Raw genomic sequence first — 16206 nt, forward strand, 5'->3', positions numbered from 1 at the left:
GTGAGAAGGACGAGTAAGGTATGATTAATGTTCAATGTGTCATTATATTGATGTTTGTATGTTGTACGTGGTTTGGGGGTTAAAGCATTGGCTGACAGCGCCTTAAATTCCTTTTACCTTCCACTGCAAGTTCCAAGTGTTAAAAGTTTAAAATCAGCGTCGCTTAAAGAATCACGAACCATCTCACAATGTTAAGTTGATTGTTCGACGTGGTCCATAACGTTCAAAGTTTTACCCTGCGTATGAATATTTATGTATATGAATCAATATATTCTATTCCTTACATAACTCTTCTGCAAGGAATCGGAATGAGCCACAAAGTCCTGCGAATCAAAATGCCAACAAATACGTATTTGACCTAAAATATATGCATTTTATTAAAACACCTCGCATGCCGATATACCACCTTCTTGCCTCCACAAAGGTAGACAAGATGTGGGATTTGGTAAGATGCCAACAGTAAGGTGAGACCGACCTCCAATGTACTGGCTGCAGCTATACACTCCGGGACTTTCACCGCCGCCTGCAGCAGTAGCGGCATTGGTTCCAAGGTTATAGCGATGCTGCTGCCTCGGCAGTTTCTGAGCAGGTGGAACAAGGCTTCCTAGCGCTGTGGTTATATGGGGGATCATCAATGCATTTGTGTTGGCGCTTTGTGGTGTAAAATATATAATGATAGGCCTAGTTGTATTCCATAAACTATGTTAAAGTCTGCCATGTCTAATTCTGTAGTTCCTAAGTATAGTTTTATCTTAAAAGTTTGGTTTTAAATAAAACAGTCATGAAGGAGTAAGTGAGTGAGTTTGGTGTTACGCCGCTTTTAGCAATATTCCAGCAATATCACGGCGGGGGACACCAGAAATGGGCTTCACACATTGTACCCATGTCGGTAATCGAACCCGGGTCTTCGGCGTGACGAGCGAACGCTTTAACCACTAGGCTTACCGACCGCCCCAGTCATGAAGGAAAACAGTATATGTTTATAGAATGAATTTACTATTACTTATTATGATTTCGCTGAATTTGCTCATTTGCTTCTCTATAGTAATGGGTCTACATCGTGATATCTTTGCATCCATCAAGTACAGAAGTTTGGCTTGATCAACGAAATGACTATCAATAACGCAATGTAGGATTGAAATCAAATATAGTACAGCTATAAGATATTGGTAGCAGATATTGGGGATACAAACGAAAGAGTAAGTTTGTCTAAGTGACTACGTTATGATGTGCTATAATCAAAATTTTAATGATTCTATGATACCTCATTTTCCACATTTTATACGAAATTTTCTAGGAAAAAGATATCAACAATTTGAATACTAGTACGTTACAACATACAAGATGATATGTATTTCCTAGCTAAGAAAGTTGTCCTGTTTACCCAAATACCAAAAAAATGTCCAATGGGATTATCCTGTGTGTGTAACAAGTGATTAACGTCATATGTAGGTTCCCCTTTACAATCTCCACGCCACAATCTGGTGTGCAGGGTTGCGTCCCTTAGGGGTACCGGAAACCTATGATAGTGGGTTTGAATCTAAGTTTCACCCTGATTATGTTTCTTGGTTTGTCAGCCCCATACCCTTACTCGTGGATTACACTAATGTCAACATCTAAAATCTGCATCACTGTGGCCTTTTCTTGACAAAAACTGACACGCCTTGATTAAACTGAAACACAGTTCAAAGCGACGTTAAACCCAACTCACTCACCCACTCCAAAGGTAACGTGAAGACTCCACTACAGCATTTCATCACACATGAGTTCAGCAAGGGCCTCTCTTTAACCCCTCTCTTTCTATGGTATTGTACAAATTATCCGGATCTGGTGAACTATGTAAACAGTTCCATTCGGTTACCATCAAACGGTTTGGAACCGGTTCCCTGGTTGTTATTCTGCCATTTGTTCTAAATACGACTTTTAAAAATACACTCCCAAGCAGTAAATCGTGCTAATATGCCTCCCCCTAATAAAACGTAAACGCCAGGTGAAATGTGTTACTCTTACTTTTTATAAACCTCATTAGCTCTTTTAAACAAATCGGTAGGCTGACGTGAAGTGGTTATACTTCGAAATGAATGCATTTCTACCTGAAAGTACTTGAATGGCTAATTGAGGGACACAAACTCCAACTGTTGTGTTATCGTTGCCTTCTTGTCTTCAACGCTGACCTGGGACGACCGCGGCTATGGTGTAATCTCCGTCGAGATATGCCTGGCATGATGGCACCCTTAATCACGTCCATGTTTACTTCTTAACTATCATCTGGTACGGACCTAAATTAACCAATTACTGGAAGGACCGCTGGAAAAAGTTTCCAGATTTTCTTTGATGTATGGTGCGAGCGCGTGCTTGACGAAACATCTCGAGTGCTAACAGTGGGTATTCTCTGGTCGGACGGGCTTTGAAGAGGTTTAAGGGGTACTTTTAATTAACACTGTCACTGGGAAGTGTTCAGGAGTTACTCTTTTGTTTGCATAAAAGTTTTATCTACATGTATTTTAAATTGTGCTATCTGTGTTAATGTTGTGGAATAGGCTCAGTATTCATTACTGTGCCTTGTTCATTATGGATACGATGCTCCTACTATGCCCTATTTATGCTGGCATATACCGAGGTTAAAACACCAGGTTTTAGATGGATGGGTCCATCGTTAGACTTTAAAAAATGTTTGTTGAATTTAATGAGCTAGTCTCCCAGTCCTTGAGCCATATTATTTTGTATGTCTCACAGTCCCTGAAACCAGAGACCATATAATATGGTCTCTGCTAAAACATATTATTTTCCACCCAGTCCTTTCTGTAATGCAAAAGCCCTGAATGAAGCAAGTCTAGATTTACCTCAGAATCTCCCACCTCAATGGGACTCCTTTTCAATTTAAAAGGAGTTATTTGTTTCTCTCAAAATTATATATTTTCAGTGACTAGGCGTTAGTCTATTGGTGAGCCAAAACCGAGGAAAGCATTTTCTCGAATCGACCAATGTATACTATTATTTCCCGTAGAAGATGTGATCACGTTGATGCCAATCAGAAACTGAGTTTCCAGTTTTTGTAATGTAATTGTGTAAGCTTGGTTTAACGCCACTTACAGACAGATAACCATCAAAACCAACATGAATCTTAAATTCGAAACCATTTTAACGGATCCGCAACACTGATCCTTGCGGCACCAAAGACATCTAGGTCATCCGTGTAACCTGTTAAATGTTTAAGAATCAATTTGTTTTCAATGTCCTTGGTACCAATATATTGGTTTCGTTGTTTTTAAGGATTTCCTGTTTTACGCAAACGCATTCAGCTGGTGTTTCAGACCCACTTTGCAGCAGTTATTATAATACTTAGTTTGCATCAGAGGTTTAAAGAAGTCAAGAGTTATCCATTTCACAGGCTCAAAACTGCTTTATCTGTACGAACCGAGAACGAAGATAACACAGAATACTTAAACGCCTACTGGGATCCCAACAAATTGAAAGAAAAGTGATTATCAGACATATTTCGATAAGTTTGCCGCCTTAAAGAAGTTGCGTGTGTTGAAATAATATCCAACTTGTTCCGTCATCCCGTGGATGGTGGTATAAGCTATTCGGTAGGATGGAATAAACGTTGAAGATAGAACATTGGCAGTGTTCCCACTGCTGGTGAAGATGAGCCGTGTTGATTGCCTCGGTCTGCGGCAAGGTTTTCCCTCCCACCCCTGTCTTCCTGGACCATAAGAGGATGCATGTACGGAATAAATCATGGCCAGTGCAAACCTGTAAAATGGCATCTGTTTGGATTGGATATACATGTAATATGCTTAAAGGGAGAATGGGGGTTACTGGGAATATTCAATTTCGTTTGGTCAAACAAATGGAATACCCTGATCAAGCTTCGTTCGATATTGATCGGTTGATGACACTAAAGGGAGAATTCAATCACATTTATGTGTTAGAGGTTTACAGAAGACAAAACAGTCACTAAAAAAACATCAGAAGGGTTAAGGAAAGGGTTACCTGTCAGGGGGTTATGCAATGGGTTTCCTGTCAGTGGGGTTATGCAAATGATTTCCTGTCAGTGGGGTTATGCAATGGGTTTCCTGTCGGTGGGGTTATGCAAAGGATTTCTTGTCAGAGGGTTTATGGAAAGGGTTTCTTGTCAGTGGGATTATGGAAAGGCTTTCTTGTCAGAGGGATTATGGAAAGGGTTTCCTGTCAGTGGGGTAATTGAAAGGGTTTCTTGTCAGTGGTGTTATGAAAAGGGTTACCTGACATTGGTATTATGAAAAGGGTTTCTTGTCAGAGAGGTTATGCAAAGGGTTTCTTGTCAGAGGAGTTATGGAAAGGTATTCTTTTGAGTTGGATTATGGAAAGGGTTTCCTGTCAGAGGGGTTATGGAAACGGTTTCTTGTCAGTGGGGTTATGGAAAGGGTTACCTGACACTGGTATTATGCAAAGGGTTTCTTGTCCGAGGGGTTATGGAAAGGCATTCTTTTTAGTTGGATTATGGAAAGGGTTTCCTGTCAGAGGGGTTATGGAGAGGGTTTTGTCCCTTTTTTCACGGTTTTGTCTGTGAAAAAACATAGCTTCTCATTGCAGTTTCAACTTTAAATGTATAAGAGGACCATTATCGATTGAGGACACTTTCTAATTTCTCAAGATACTCGATATATTAATGTGAAAGTGGTTGACCAATTTTTTAAAATTGTTGTTGTCCTCAAGTCTTATCGTCTTGATAATCAGCAACTATGCAGAGCGAATTCCGAAATGAGCTTAACCGTGTTTGTCATGTAAAATCTGTGATGAACAGCATGTGGATCTCTTTCATATGAAGAACTTGGTGAAGTAAAGTCTACAGGTTCTACCAACTGATAGTAAGGGGTGAAAACCCCATGTAAATGCACTACATCACCAGTCACTGATGATGTACACTGGGGCTATGACACCAGCAACTGTAGTCATCAGTGATGGAGGCAGGGATAAGAGTCTTATCAGATCCCTTGCTGTTTGTAGAATTTTATCACCCTTCTCCTAAATCTGAGTAATGGCAAGGGTGTAGGCATCTATAAATATTATTTCGGACGAGACACACATGTGTGTATATATATTGTCAAGGCGTTAACCTTTCAACAAATCCATTTCTGAAATAAACGTCTGTAATAATGATATTGACAAAGAGTAGTTTTGGAGTAATCGGATCTCGAGATACAAGGAGTAATATAACAATACGCGGGCACACTTTGGATCTGAGGTGACTTCGATATAAACATATGTTGTTTCCTGTACCTTTGTTCTGCATAACAGAAATGGAGTATACTGTTTGGAACAAAAAGAGGAGCACGGTGGGCTTAGAGGTTCTTAGACCACTCAACTTGCTATGCAGTTGCGTCTCTTATTAGCAAGGTCGTTAGTTCGAATCCCAGTTTATATATATGGGTAGCTGAAGACAAATTCTAACCCGGATGTTCACTGGAACCTTGGTCTGTAAGCACCCTACCTACACTAATGGGTTTTAAAAGGTTGTAGATTTCAACCCAGCTCAGTGACTGGACCCAATTCACGCACACATTCTCATAAAACATGACGAAAAATGGCTGTGATAGTTATAACTTTTAATATCGTTAGATAATATATAGTCCAGTACTGTAGCTTTCTCAGACACAAAACGGGATTCCAAAGGAAAGCTGGTCCTCGCATCGTAACCGCACCAGACTGTGGTCGTAGGATGACTTACACTTCACCATCCTTAACTCAGCATCACCATGCGGGCAAGTAGAGGTGCAAGGAATCGTCAAATGGTTTGACGCCATCGGTACTGGAACTAAAACTGAATGTCTTATGTGGATGAAAGTGAATTTCAGTCTTAGAGGATTGGTTTGAAAAAAGGTTTTCTGCCAGTGGGGTAGACTAACATCTAGTCTCTGAAATGAACATATCGTACAGAAAAAAACAGCTGTCCAATTATCTTAATAAAAATATAATAAAAGGGAGCCCAGAGACTCTCATTTTCAGATGCTGATATTTTCCTGAACTGCAGTAATCTAGACTTGCCAAACATTATAGACTTGCATGGGCTGTATATTTGATTCATATTTGTATCAGGGTCTGTACGACGGACTACCAGTGGGGTTATGGAATGGGTTTCAGGTCTGGGGGGTTTTAGAAAGGGTTTTGTCGCTTTTAATTCCAACAAGAGAGAACCCATAATTTTGGTTTCACTTGACCGTTTCATCTTTTTAATATTTGAGTGAGTGAGTGCGTGAGTGAGTGTGGTTTTATGTCGCTTTTGGCAATATTTCAGCAATGTCACGGCGGAGGACACCAGAAATTAATATTTGAGTACGCTGGCACTCATGCAGAGAATACGCCCTTGATGTTCACAGACACTCAGAACACATGCCCAGGTGGTGGTGTTGGGGAGAAAAAACGCAATGATCTTCCAGTAGAATCATTTTAGCTCAAGGTTATTAAAGAACTACCGAACCCGCCAACACTGGCACTGAGGTCTCCCCGTATATAGGTAGGCCGTGCCTTTAACAGTATATATGTACTGTAGGGTTTCCTTTAACCGAATTCACAATAAATACCTGATTACAAAACAACTTGTACTACCTTGCAGTTTTCTCAACACTTGACGTGTTTCATATTCTAAATGCACCGTCAAGTCACTGTTATTGCCAAAACAAATACTATTCCAGGTTGTATCTAAAGAATTCCTGTGCATGCAAAAAGACTTTCCTGATTGGTATATGCAGGGCTTCGTTCTCGTTAGAAGCATCGTGTTCTATTCATATCGGGCTAGGCCTTGTTGCTTCCTGACGGCGAGGACGCCTGTGTTGGGGGAACTCCATAATCACTTTACCAGATCAGTCAACAAATTGCTCTGTGGGCGTGAGCTCGCTTCATACCGACCTGTTACAAGCCCGGGGTCTGTCAGACGCCGTCTGTCCTTGTCAGTCGTACATGCCGGATAATTAAGTAGTCTTTCCAGCGGACTCCTTACGCCATTGCGGAAGGTATTACTGGTGTATAGAATGACAAATGTTTTACATTAGAATCACATTCGGATTTTGTACCACACGAACTCGAGACCATGGTGTTTACCAAGCATTGTCTTGACGTATTGGTGTTACTCAAGCTTTGTCTTGACGTATTGGTGTTTATCCAGCATTGTCTTGGCGTATTGGTGTTTATTCAGCTTTGTCATGACGTATTGGTGTTTACCCAGCAATGTAATATCGTATTGGTGTTTACCCAGCATTGTCTTGACGTATTGGTGTTTATTCAGCTTTGTCATGACGTTTTGGTGTTTACCCAGCAATGTAATATCGTTTTGGTGTTTACCCAGCATTGTCTTGACGTATTGGTGTTTATTCAGCTTTGTCATGACGTATTGGTGCTTACCCAGCATTGTAATATCGTATTTTTTTTTCCTAGCATTGTCTTGACGTATTGGTCTTCATGTAATGATGTTTAGACCAACACAGTTTTCATGAAATGGTGATTAGACCTCATGGTCTTTATGTGATGATGTTTAGACCAACACAGTTTTCGTGAAATGGTGATTAGACCTCATGGTCTTTATGTGATGATGTTTAGACCACACGGTTTTCATGAAATGGTGTTTAGACCGCATGGTTTTATGTGATGATGTTTAGACCACACGGTTTTTATGAAATGGTGTTTAGACTGCATGGTCTTTATGTAAGGATGTTTAGACCGCATGGTGTTATGATGTTTTCGCTGCTACCGTGTAAGAATGTGTACACCACACGGCCTTCATGTTATGGCATCATCTATGGCATCGGATCACCGAACAATCAACATCAAGCCACACTTTAGTATCGCTGGAATAAACATTATCTCGTTATCTCAGAGGTCAGCGAGGTCATCCAAATGGAAACTGGGAGGTTCGTGCGGAAGACTTGGTGTTTATATGTGCGAAACTTTCGCATATATTATCAACAAAAACAATTAAGTATTTCCATGTCTCACGCTTAGCATTCTGGAACAAAATGTCATCCCATCTGTCGGAGAAATGATATCGGGCAGGGATCGTACCCTGATGGCAAACACCATACTTCGCATTGTCAACCTACTTGCCAGGTCCAGACTCAAGCACTTTCTTACCATCGTGGTATAACTCTAATGGTGCAGACTGCGGCGTTAAACATCATTCACCCATCCATGCGAAGTTAAGGATCATCCAAATCTTTCACATTACTATAGTTAAGCTGTCATTCCATGACAAGATTAACTTTTGTAATGGGAAAGAATCGGGTGATCCTTAACTTTTTTGAGTAGTATATATCCTCCTTTACCCACTGACATGACTGATGTACTGGAACAAATTGTTGTCCGTGTGTTCTCAACGAAGACTTATTAGTACCAGTGAAGTACATGGACCGACACTTGATAGGGGTTCGTACAGTCTGGAACATCCTGCCTAAGAACCCAGGGGTCAGGTATCCAAAACAACGGGAGGATTGTGGGGGGAAGACTTATGATACTACTGTAAGTATATTATTACATCAAGGTTATCATAGTGCAATGTGTAATATACGGTCTAAAGGTAGATAGATACACTCATCCATACACTGAGACCGGTTGGGTTTCTTCAGTTCTCTCTTCTCCCAACTGAAAGTTAAAGAAAACCCAGGCAAGTCTACAAATCTTTGGAAAGTCTAGATTTCTTTAGTTTGTGATAATGAAGCGTCCCTTTCTACGCTCGTAATAGAAGATATAAGAACTTAAACTTCAGTATTCCTGGAAGACATATCTGTGTTGTTATGATATTCTGAACGCGTTGTAGTGAGCGCCACCGTGATGAAGTGGTAAGACGCTGTCAGGAGTGAGTGAGTGTTTATTGCTCAACGCCGAATCAGCAACATTGCAGGTATTCGTGGTGAAGAAGCGGCCATTGAACGTTGCTGAATGTTCATGTATGTTTTATGAGAAAAACATTGCCTTTAAAGAAAAGTACTCCGTTGTTTATGCTTCATGTCGAATTAGGGGCGGCCGGGTAGCCTAGTGGTTAAAGCGTTCGCTCGTCACGCCAAAGACCCGGGTTCGATTCCTGACATGGGTACAATGTGTGAAGCCCATTTCTGGTGTCCCCCGCCGTGATATTGCTGGAATATTGCTAAAAGCGGCGTAAAACCATACTCACTCACTCATGTCGAATTAGGACGAGTTCCACTTTCTGTTGACGTAAAATTCCGTATGTTAAATTTTAGTCGAAATTAATTGTATATAGACTTTACTGTACAAATCCTTACAACTTGCACTGGTTTTCCTTCATTCACAACGTGTTTAATTATCTATATGTGGCTTACACAGTCTTCTATTGCACCTTCCTAGCTTTGAAACAATGTTCGTCGTACCCTAACTGATAATGCTTAACAAAACTGGAGCTCATATATGGCAAACCCAAGTAAGAGGATAACCTATTTCCTCGTGAAACCAAAATTTAACCTTGACAACTATCCAAAGCCCTTACCTTTCAATATAGAAATACAATTATTTTTTTCCCGATCAGCATGGCACCAATTACCTATTGAAGAGGGCGGATGGAATAAGATACCTTTATATGTTAGAAAATGTAAATTGTGTTGTACAGATGATAGTAGGGAAAAATTTAATCATTTTTAAAAATACATATTTTACAAAAGAAAGAAAATTGTAAAATTCATATTTATTAAGACCGAATATCTCACAATTCCATGCACTTTTTTCATGTTCAAACTTATTTGTAAAGAGGAACCTTGTAAATTCTGTTGTCTGATAATGAAACTTGTAAAATATTCCGGCTAACTCGCCATCACTAATTATATGTACATAATGTCATTTTATGTCATATGCCGAAGGTTTCGGTTTGAGCGTAATAAAGTCGACAGTCGAAGCCTTGTTTCCATGACGTAGAATCACATGACGTTGCTTTCTCCTTTCCAGGTGTTCTCCAACAGCCCTGCGGAAGGTGTGCTCCAGAGAGGTGACGTCATTGTTTCAATCGGCAACAGGAACAGCGACGAGTTGACACACAAGCAAGCAAAGGACCTCATAGAGGGAGGCGGAGGACAGATCAACCTCGTCGTTACCAGGTCTATATCACTAGATGTTTCCTATCATCCTCGTTTATCCAGTGTATTGACCTCCATTTTCTTATGATAAATACCCTGGATCGAGTCGCCATTGTTACGGAAGTGACGTCATCAATATGTGCTTCGCTCATGACAACAACCGCCAATTAAATTGCCTCTTCTGAACGCACGTTCATCTTAGATCTTACATTCGAAATGGGGTCGTTTTAATTTGACTGGACGTCTATTTTTAGCGAATGGGTCACATCGGAACACATAAAAAAGTACTTTGGATAATCGAGTACGTCATTTTGTCAGATATATCACTGATTATCTATTCTCCCGGTTGTTTAAAGAGGGAGCTTGGCTATATGAAAGGTTGTTATTACCAACCAGCTTTTCTCTTAGTGTTTCTATTTACCTAAATAACTCGAACTCTTTGTTATTTTTAAGTAATAGGTGATGTTGATGGTCCAGTGGATATATTCGCTATTGACTATATGTCAAAGACCTCTCATTGACCACATCAGATGCTTAGAAGTCACATCGAACCAGGGTCATCGACATTATTTTCTAAGCTTATCCACGTAAAGGAAATCCAACCCAGGGCCCACTTGCACAAAGCGATCTTAACGCTAAGACTATCGTAAGCCTATGTTAAAGTATTGGAGTGACGAGCGAACTCGTTATACACTAGGCTAACCAACTGCCCCACTATACACGGGGAAGACCCTTACCATATTTTTATGAATCCAGATTTAGGCTTTAAATGCTATTTTTTAACGCTGCCGAAGTGAACTGACCTCATGTCGGAGATTGAATTAGATTTTGATATCATAAACTCTCCTTGCTCTCTTGCAGAAAACAATAAAAGCAGATGGACCTATCTATCGTTTAGGCCATGTTCTAAGTCCTTAGGTACGAAGGATACAGATATTTTGTTTAACAGACAGTTAAGGTAAATTAAGGGAAGCAACTCTTGAGACAACTGAGATTATAAAACCGACAGTTTAACAAAGGGAAGTAACTCTAAGGCCAACTCATCATTGACCAGAAAACGGTCAATTATGACTTCAATAAATTGTTATTTTTTCCAGAACGGGTAGTCAGTCCACCCAGTAAGTATATATGTGTAGATAGGTAATCTCTATGTTTTGTTTGCAACGAAAGTGGACATGGTGGATATTTGCCTGTATATATATCTACAATGCACACTGTCTACACTGAAACACGTAAGTATGCCACGTAGCTAGCCGTCCGCACTGTCCGCTCTGCCACGTGGAGTTAGATAGGTACATGTCCTTATCTCATGCACTGTTTCCATTCTCTGTCATCCTTGTAAGCATGTTCTATACCGATCTCCATGTGTAATTTATCGATTGTGTATATTAAAGGACTGACCATTAAATATTCTTGGTGCCTGGGACCTTTTTGAAGAAAATATCGTTCCAGAACATACTGTGAACAATAAGTTTGCATGTGGGTTTAATTCTTTTGCTCCTCCTTTCACAAAACGTGTCTTGAAGCAGTGTCCTTAAAATCTCTGTCTGCAGCAACAATGACAACTCCCTCCACCACATTCATAACCCATCTTCCCGAGTCAGGGGCGTTAACTGACTATAAAGGTCCAGTTTTCACCCTGCCGAACTTATCTTGAATTCCGAAGTTACATTTTGCTGGACTAACGAGTCTATGCATAGTCTAATCAAAATCGCGTAACGAACTAGACATCCGGTTCGTAAACAACATGGATTTCAACGTGCAGATTTCGGTCGACTGCAGGATTTGCAAAGCATGTGTACTGGGCGTCGACAGATATTTTGCAAATCTTTTCATGTTTTTAATCAAGGTGTTCAGGTGATTTGATGCACTTCGCGGCGGAAGACCCGTTTTATTACAATATAAATCTTCTTGACTCTTGATCGTCTTGGCTGGGCGCCGCCATTTTGTTTGAAGCAAATGCAAGTGATATGAGAGATGGAATCTGATTTCTCAATAGGAGGGACATAGAAGGGGCATAACTCGTAATAGCAACTGGTGGAGCTACGAACGAGCCTGGAAATTCCAGCCTAGTTCGGCAAGGGTGGTAACTGGACTTTATTAGTTAATTAACTCCCTTGCCTGGGGAAGATGTCATAACCCCACCCAGACTCACAAACACATCCTCGCCCTCACCCTCAGCAGAATGGTCAGTCGTTTATGCGAAAATGTACCCATGGAAGCAAATTAAGCTTTTGAATAAACAAATACGATCAATCTCTATGGTTACCAATAACAAGGAGATTATATGTTGTTGATTGGAAAAAAGCATGTTGTAGTCCTGCACCTCTTGTCATCGTTAATCTCCCAACAACAGTAACATACTGTAGATAGATCCATATTTCAATATTAATTACTCCTTCACATAACGTTCCATTAATGTTATATAAGGACCACAGTAGACCTATACGTTCAGACTGTATACGCCCTATTACTTTGAGGGTAGCTCAATGGGGAATACCCTAAACCTTATAACCTAAACCTTGTTATACCCAAGCCACTCATATCAGCAATTGTTTTCATTGAAACACCCGTCCTGTAAGTTTCATGTTGGCCATTGTTCTGTATCATTATTTGACGCTTGTATAGCGCTCTTGCCGTAAAATGTTGAACGTTACCCATGTTTTACTATCAAATAGTGACCGGACTTGTTCGTTTCAGACCTCCTCCAGGGCGACACGACACACAGGCATCGGTATGTAACTTGAGATATCATACACGATATACAGGCATCGGTATGTAATTTGTAATATCATACACGATGTATAGACATCGGTATGCAACATGTAAATTCGGAATCATGTGACAGTTACAAGAATTTGTGTTTTATAGTGTGAGTGAGTTGGGTTTTCAACAGTATTAAAGTTTCATTACGGCGTGTCAGCTGAATGTGGGAGAAAAGCCGGAAGTGATGCAGGTCTCACACATTTACCACTTTGGTGAAACCTACGGGTTTTGTTCTGACCAAACTAGAAACATGCCCGGGGCGATCCTTGATTCGAACCCATAATCATAGCTTTCTGGCGTGCCCAAAGGGACGCAACTCTGCACAGCGAATTGCAGCACCTTAGACGACTTGATCACCCTTGCCGACCCCCACCCCAATGTTTTATAAGCATAGCAACATTAGCTTAATTGAACAATGTTTGGACATACAGTAAACTACGCATATAACGAACTCAAAGGGAAAAACGAATTCTAGTTCGTTATAACCGTAGTTCGTTATAAGCATGTATACAGCATATATACAGCAAATTGCCGGGGCCAAGTTAAACAGTTCGTTACGTACGTCAGTTCGTTATAAGCGTGTTCGTTATAAACGTAGTTTACTGTTATATCAAACATTGAAGGAGATTGATCATGGATATTAATTTACATATTATAAATGGTAATTATATTTCAACGAAATTTAATTGTTTTCAACGGGGTAAGGACACACTCGCAAATTCATATGTTTCAACATATCTAGTTAGAAATATAGAAACATTCTTTGCAATCAACGGTTTAATTCTATTTAACAGACATTTCGTACCCCAGCTCCTGTCGCACCACGAACCAATCCGCCCAAAGCAATGCCTTCCTATGGCGGCGGCGGCGGCTCTTCGGCCGGACACAAACCCAAGAAGGTTAACTTGAGCAACTTGGGTGGTGGCGGTCCGGACTTTGGTTCCGACTTCTCGCGTCCACACCTCCAGGCTCCTCAACAATCTTCTAGGCCATCGTACCGTCCAGCTGGAGGTCAAGGTCAAATGCTGAACAAGGTCCAGGAGAGTCTAGACAGCATCATCTTCTCCCCGCGCTCCCCCGACCCTTATCAACCTGCTCCTTTCTATGGCCAGCAGCAGCAGCAGCAAAAACAACAACAACAACAACAAATTTATCAGCAACCTACTCAGCAACAACAGACTTACCAGCAACCTGCCCCGCCACCACCCTTCCTGCCCAATATGTCAATGGGAGGTCCCGTCTCCCCAGGGGGAGGCTACCGACCAACATTCGAGCAGATCGACAGTGGACAATATGCGGAGGAGGAAGAGAATTTTGTTCCTGTGTGGGAGAGAAGGAAAAATTTCCAGGACCAGAGGCCGTCAGGTGAGAATAGTTCCAACAAGAATGGAAGCACTAGCAAGGACAACAATATGGTTGCTTAAGGGCCGGTTGAAACATAAGAAGCAAACAAAAATCTCTTTATCTTAAATATCTTTATATCCAAGGTGCTTGAAATGAAGTATCCCAAAGCTTTCTTGATGTGCTTCTTTAGATACATGTATGTATGATTTCTCCTTTCGCTTGGAAGCTTTAACGCCGCTATGAACAGTAATTCGGTTATATTGCCACATGTCAGTATAGATGGACATGCTGTGTACAACAATGGATCATAATCTTGGCGAATATGGATTTCGAACCGAATACCAACCAAGGGACGCTCTTACTGATAGACACGGCGCCTGAGAACCCTGGGCCATCATGTCACAAACGATAACGAGGGACTATGGTGTTATCTTATACCTGTGACGTTATCGGCCATACTTTACAAACCCCTTCCTTGCATATCTAAAGCAATTAGTGTTTTAATAGTGTAGTGCACTGCTACAACCTTTTGAACATTTTCAGTTACTACATCGGTGAGGGCAACTCCAATACCAAAAGTACCAAGACCCGCGGGGAAATCACCGGATGCGCCTTCCTTTGGGATAGACTACTCCGCACCAGTCTCTCGGTCTGCCAGCCTAAAGTGGACGCCTCAGCAGGCACCCCCAAGGCAGCATCAGCAGCCCGTACAGTCAGAGCCACCACGCTATCAGAACGAGCCCGAGGTCCGAGCTCCTTGGAGAGAGAGTCTACGAACGACCGGAGTAAAGCCTTGGGATGTAGACTTGGACTACACCAGCCAGCAGCCTACCCCAAGGTCTGGAGCTTTTCATCCCCTGTGCGATCCTCAGGCGGCCACTCAGTTCAACCCCAACCCTGCTGCCCCAACTCTGGAGGAGCAGGGTGAGGGGGAGAATGTCAATGGCCCAAAGGTTGTCCATCTGCAATATAACTCCCCTATGGGCCTGTATTCAAAGGAAAATGTACAGGAAACAAAAGATGGTCAGACAAAAGCGACGCTGTGAGTTACTCCTTGTCCGCCCCTGCCCGCGTGGAGAGTGGCGTCGTGTAGATGCTGCATGTCCTCTTATTGCTGTGGTCTCGGCAGCTCCTCTCGGTACCCATGTAGAAAGCCAGTGCTTGGTATAAGCAGGGAGTCTATATAAGCGCTATATAGATTCCCTGGTAGCTATACTATGGTCGAATCAGTCGCGTTAACGCTGGTAGACATTGGCTATGAGATAACTGCACGCTTATTGTTGACTGCAAGTTTTCATAGTAAAAGTCATCATTGCACATGAAACATTTTTTTCTGAAACACGTGTATTAACTGTCACGATCAAATTCAATTATGATAATTTAATTAGTAACCGTATCGAACCGTATATGGACAAAAATATAACATTGGTCATTTGTCCTTGTCCTTGTAAAGGGAGATAACTGCGACATACCAAGCACCTGCCTTTACTGGTCTTGTACCAACACCATGTCCAAGTTCTTCTATGTAGGGTTCAGTCATATTTGGAATATAGCAACCCCTGAACCCTAGCCTAGTGTCTTGGTCAATTCTGATTGGTTAATACACATACCGGATATGACGTGTCACCCACCAATGCACGTGCCAACCTTATCCTGTATATAGCATTGAATGAGTTTGTTTATTTTATTGAATGCATCATCAGATTCCATGATAAGAATATCTAATTGTAATAAAACTGTCATCAGATTTCATTTAACCTTATTTCAAAGATCCATAACGTTCATCTATTGTTTTTCGATATTAACGTTCTGACTAATTTGTTTATTGTCATTTCGTCAATAATTAACTTTTGAAAATCGAGGCATGACTGTTCTCTTTTGACCCATATCTGCACAAACTTAACTCATATGATTATCTATATTTATGAGTATAATAATTCATAAATAAAATGCACCATATACATTAGTAACAGGATGCTATTTAAAGGGTGCGATGATGTTATTTTTTCAACTTCACAACTTAAATTCATTTGGAAAT

At 41.0% G+C, this 16206-nt stretch overlaps 1 protein-coding gene across 3 annotated transcripts in view; it reads left to right on the forward strand.

Moving 5' to 3' along the window:
• The window catches only part of LOC139468246 (LIM domain-binding protein 3-like), a 30894-nt gene that overhangs the window by 13350 nt on the left and 1338 nt on the right, over positions 1-16206 (forward strand). The window contains exons 2-6 of one of the 3 annotated variants that reach the window (XM_071250087.1): positions 9931-10079; positions 11156-11176; positions 12759-12792; positions 13619-14189; positions 14712-15210. In XM_071250087.1, coding sequence (XP_071106188.1) covers positions 9931-10079; positions 11156-11176; positions 12759-12792; positions 13619-14189; positions 14712-15210 — 1274 coding nt within the window. The remainder of the gene's footprint in view (positions 1-9930; positions 10080-11155; positions 11177-12758; positions 12793-13618; positions 14190-14711; positions 15211-16206) is intronic. The other 2 variants (XM_071250089.1, XM_071250088.1) reach the window with 2 other exon arrangements.

The sequence above is a fragment of the Haliotis cracherodii genome, unplaced genomic scaffold (genome assembly GCF_022045235.1).
Source record: "Haliotis cracherodii isolate W230 unplaced genomic scaffold, xgHalCrac1.p SCAF_2, whole genome shotgun sequence".
NCBI classification, from domain to species: Eukaryota; Metazoa; Mollusca; class Gastropoda; order Lepetellida; family Haliotidae; genus Haliotis; species Haliotis cracherodii.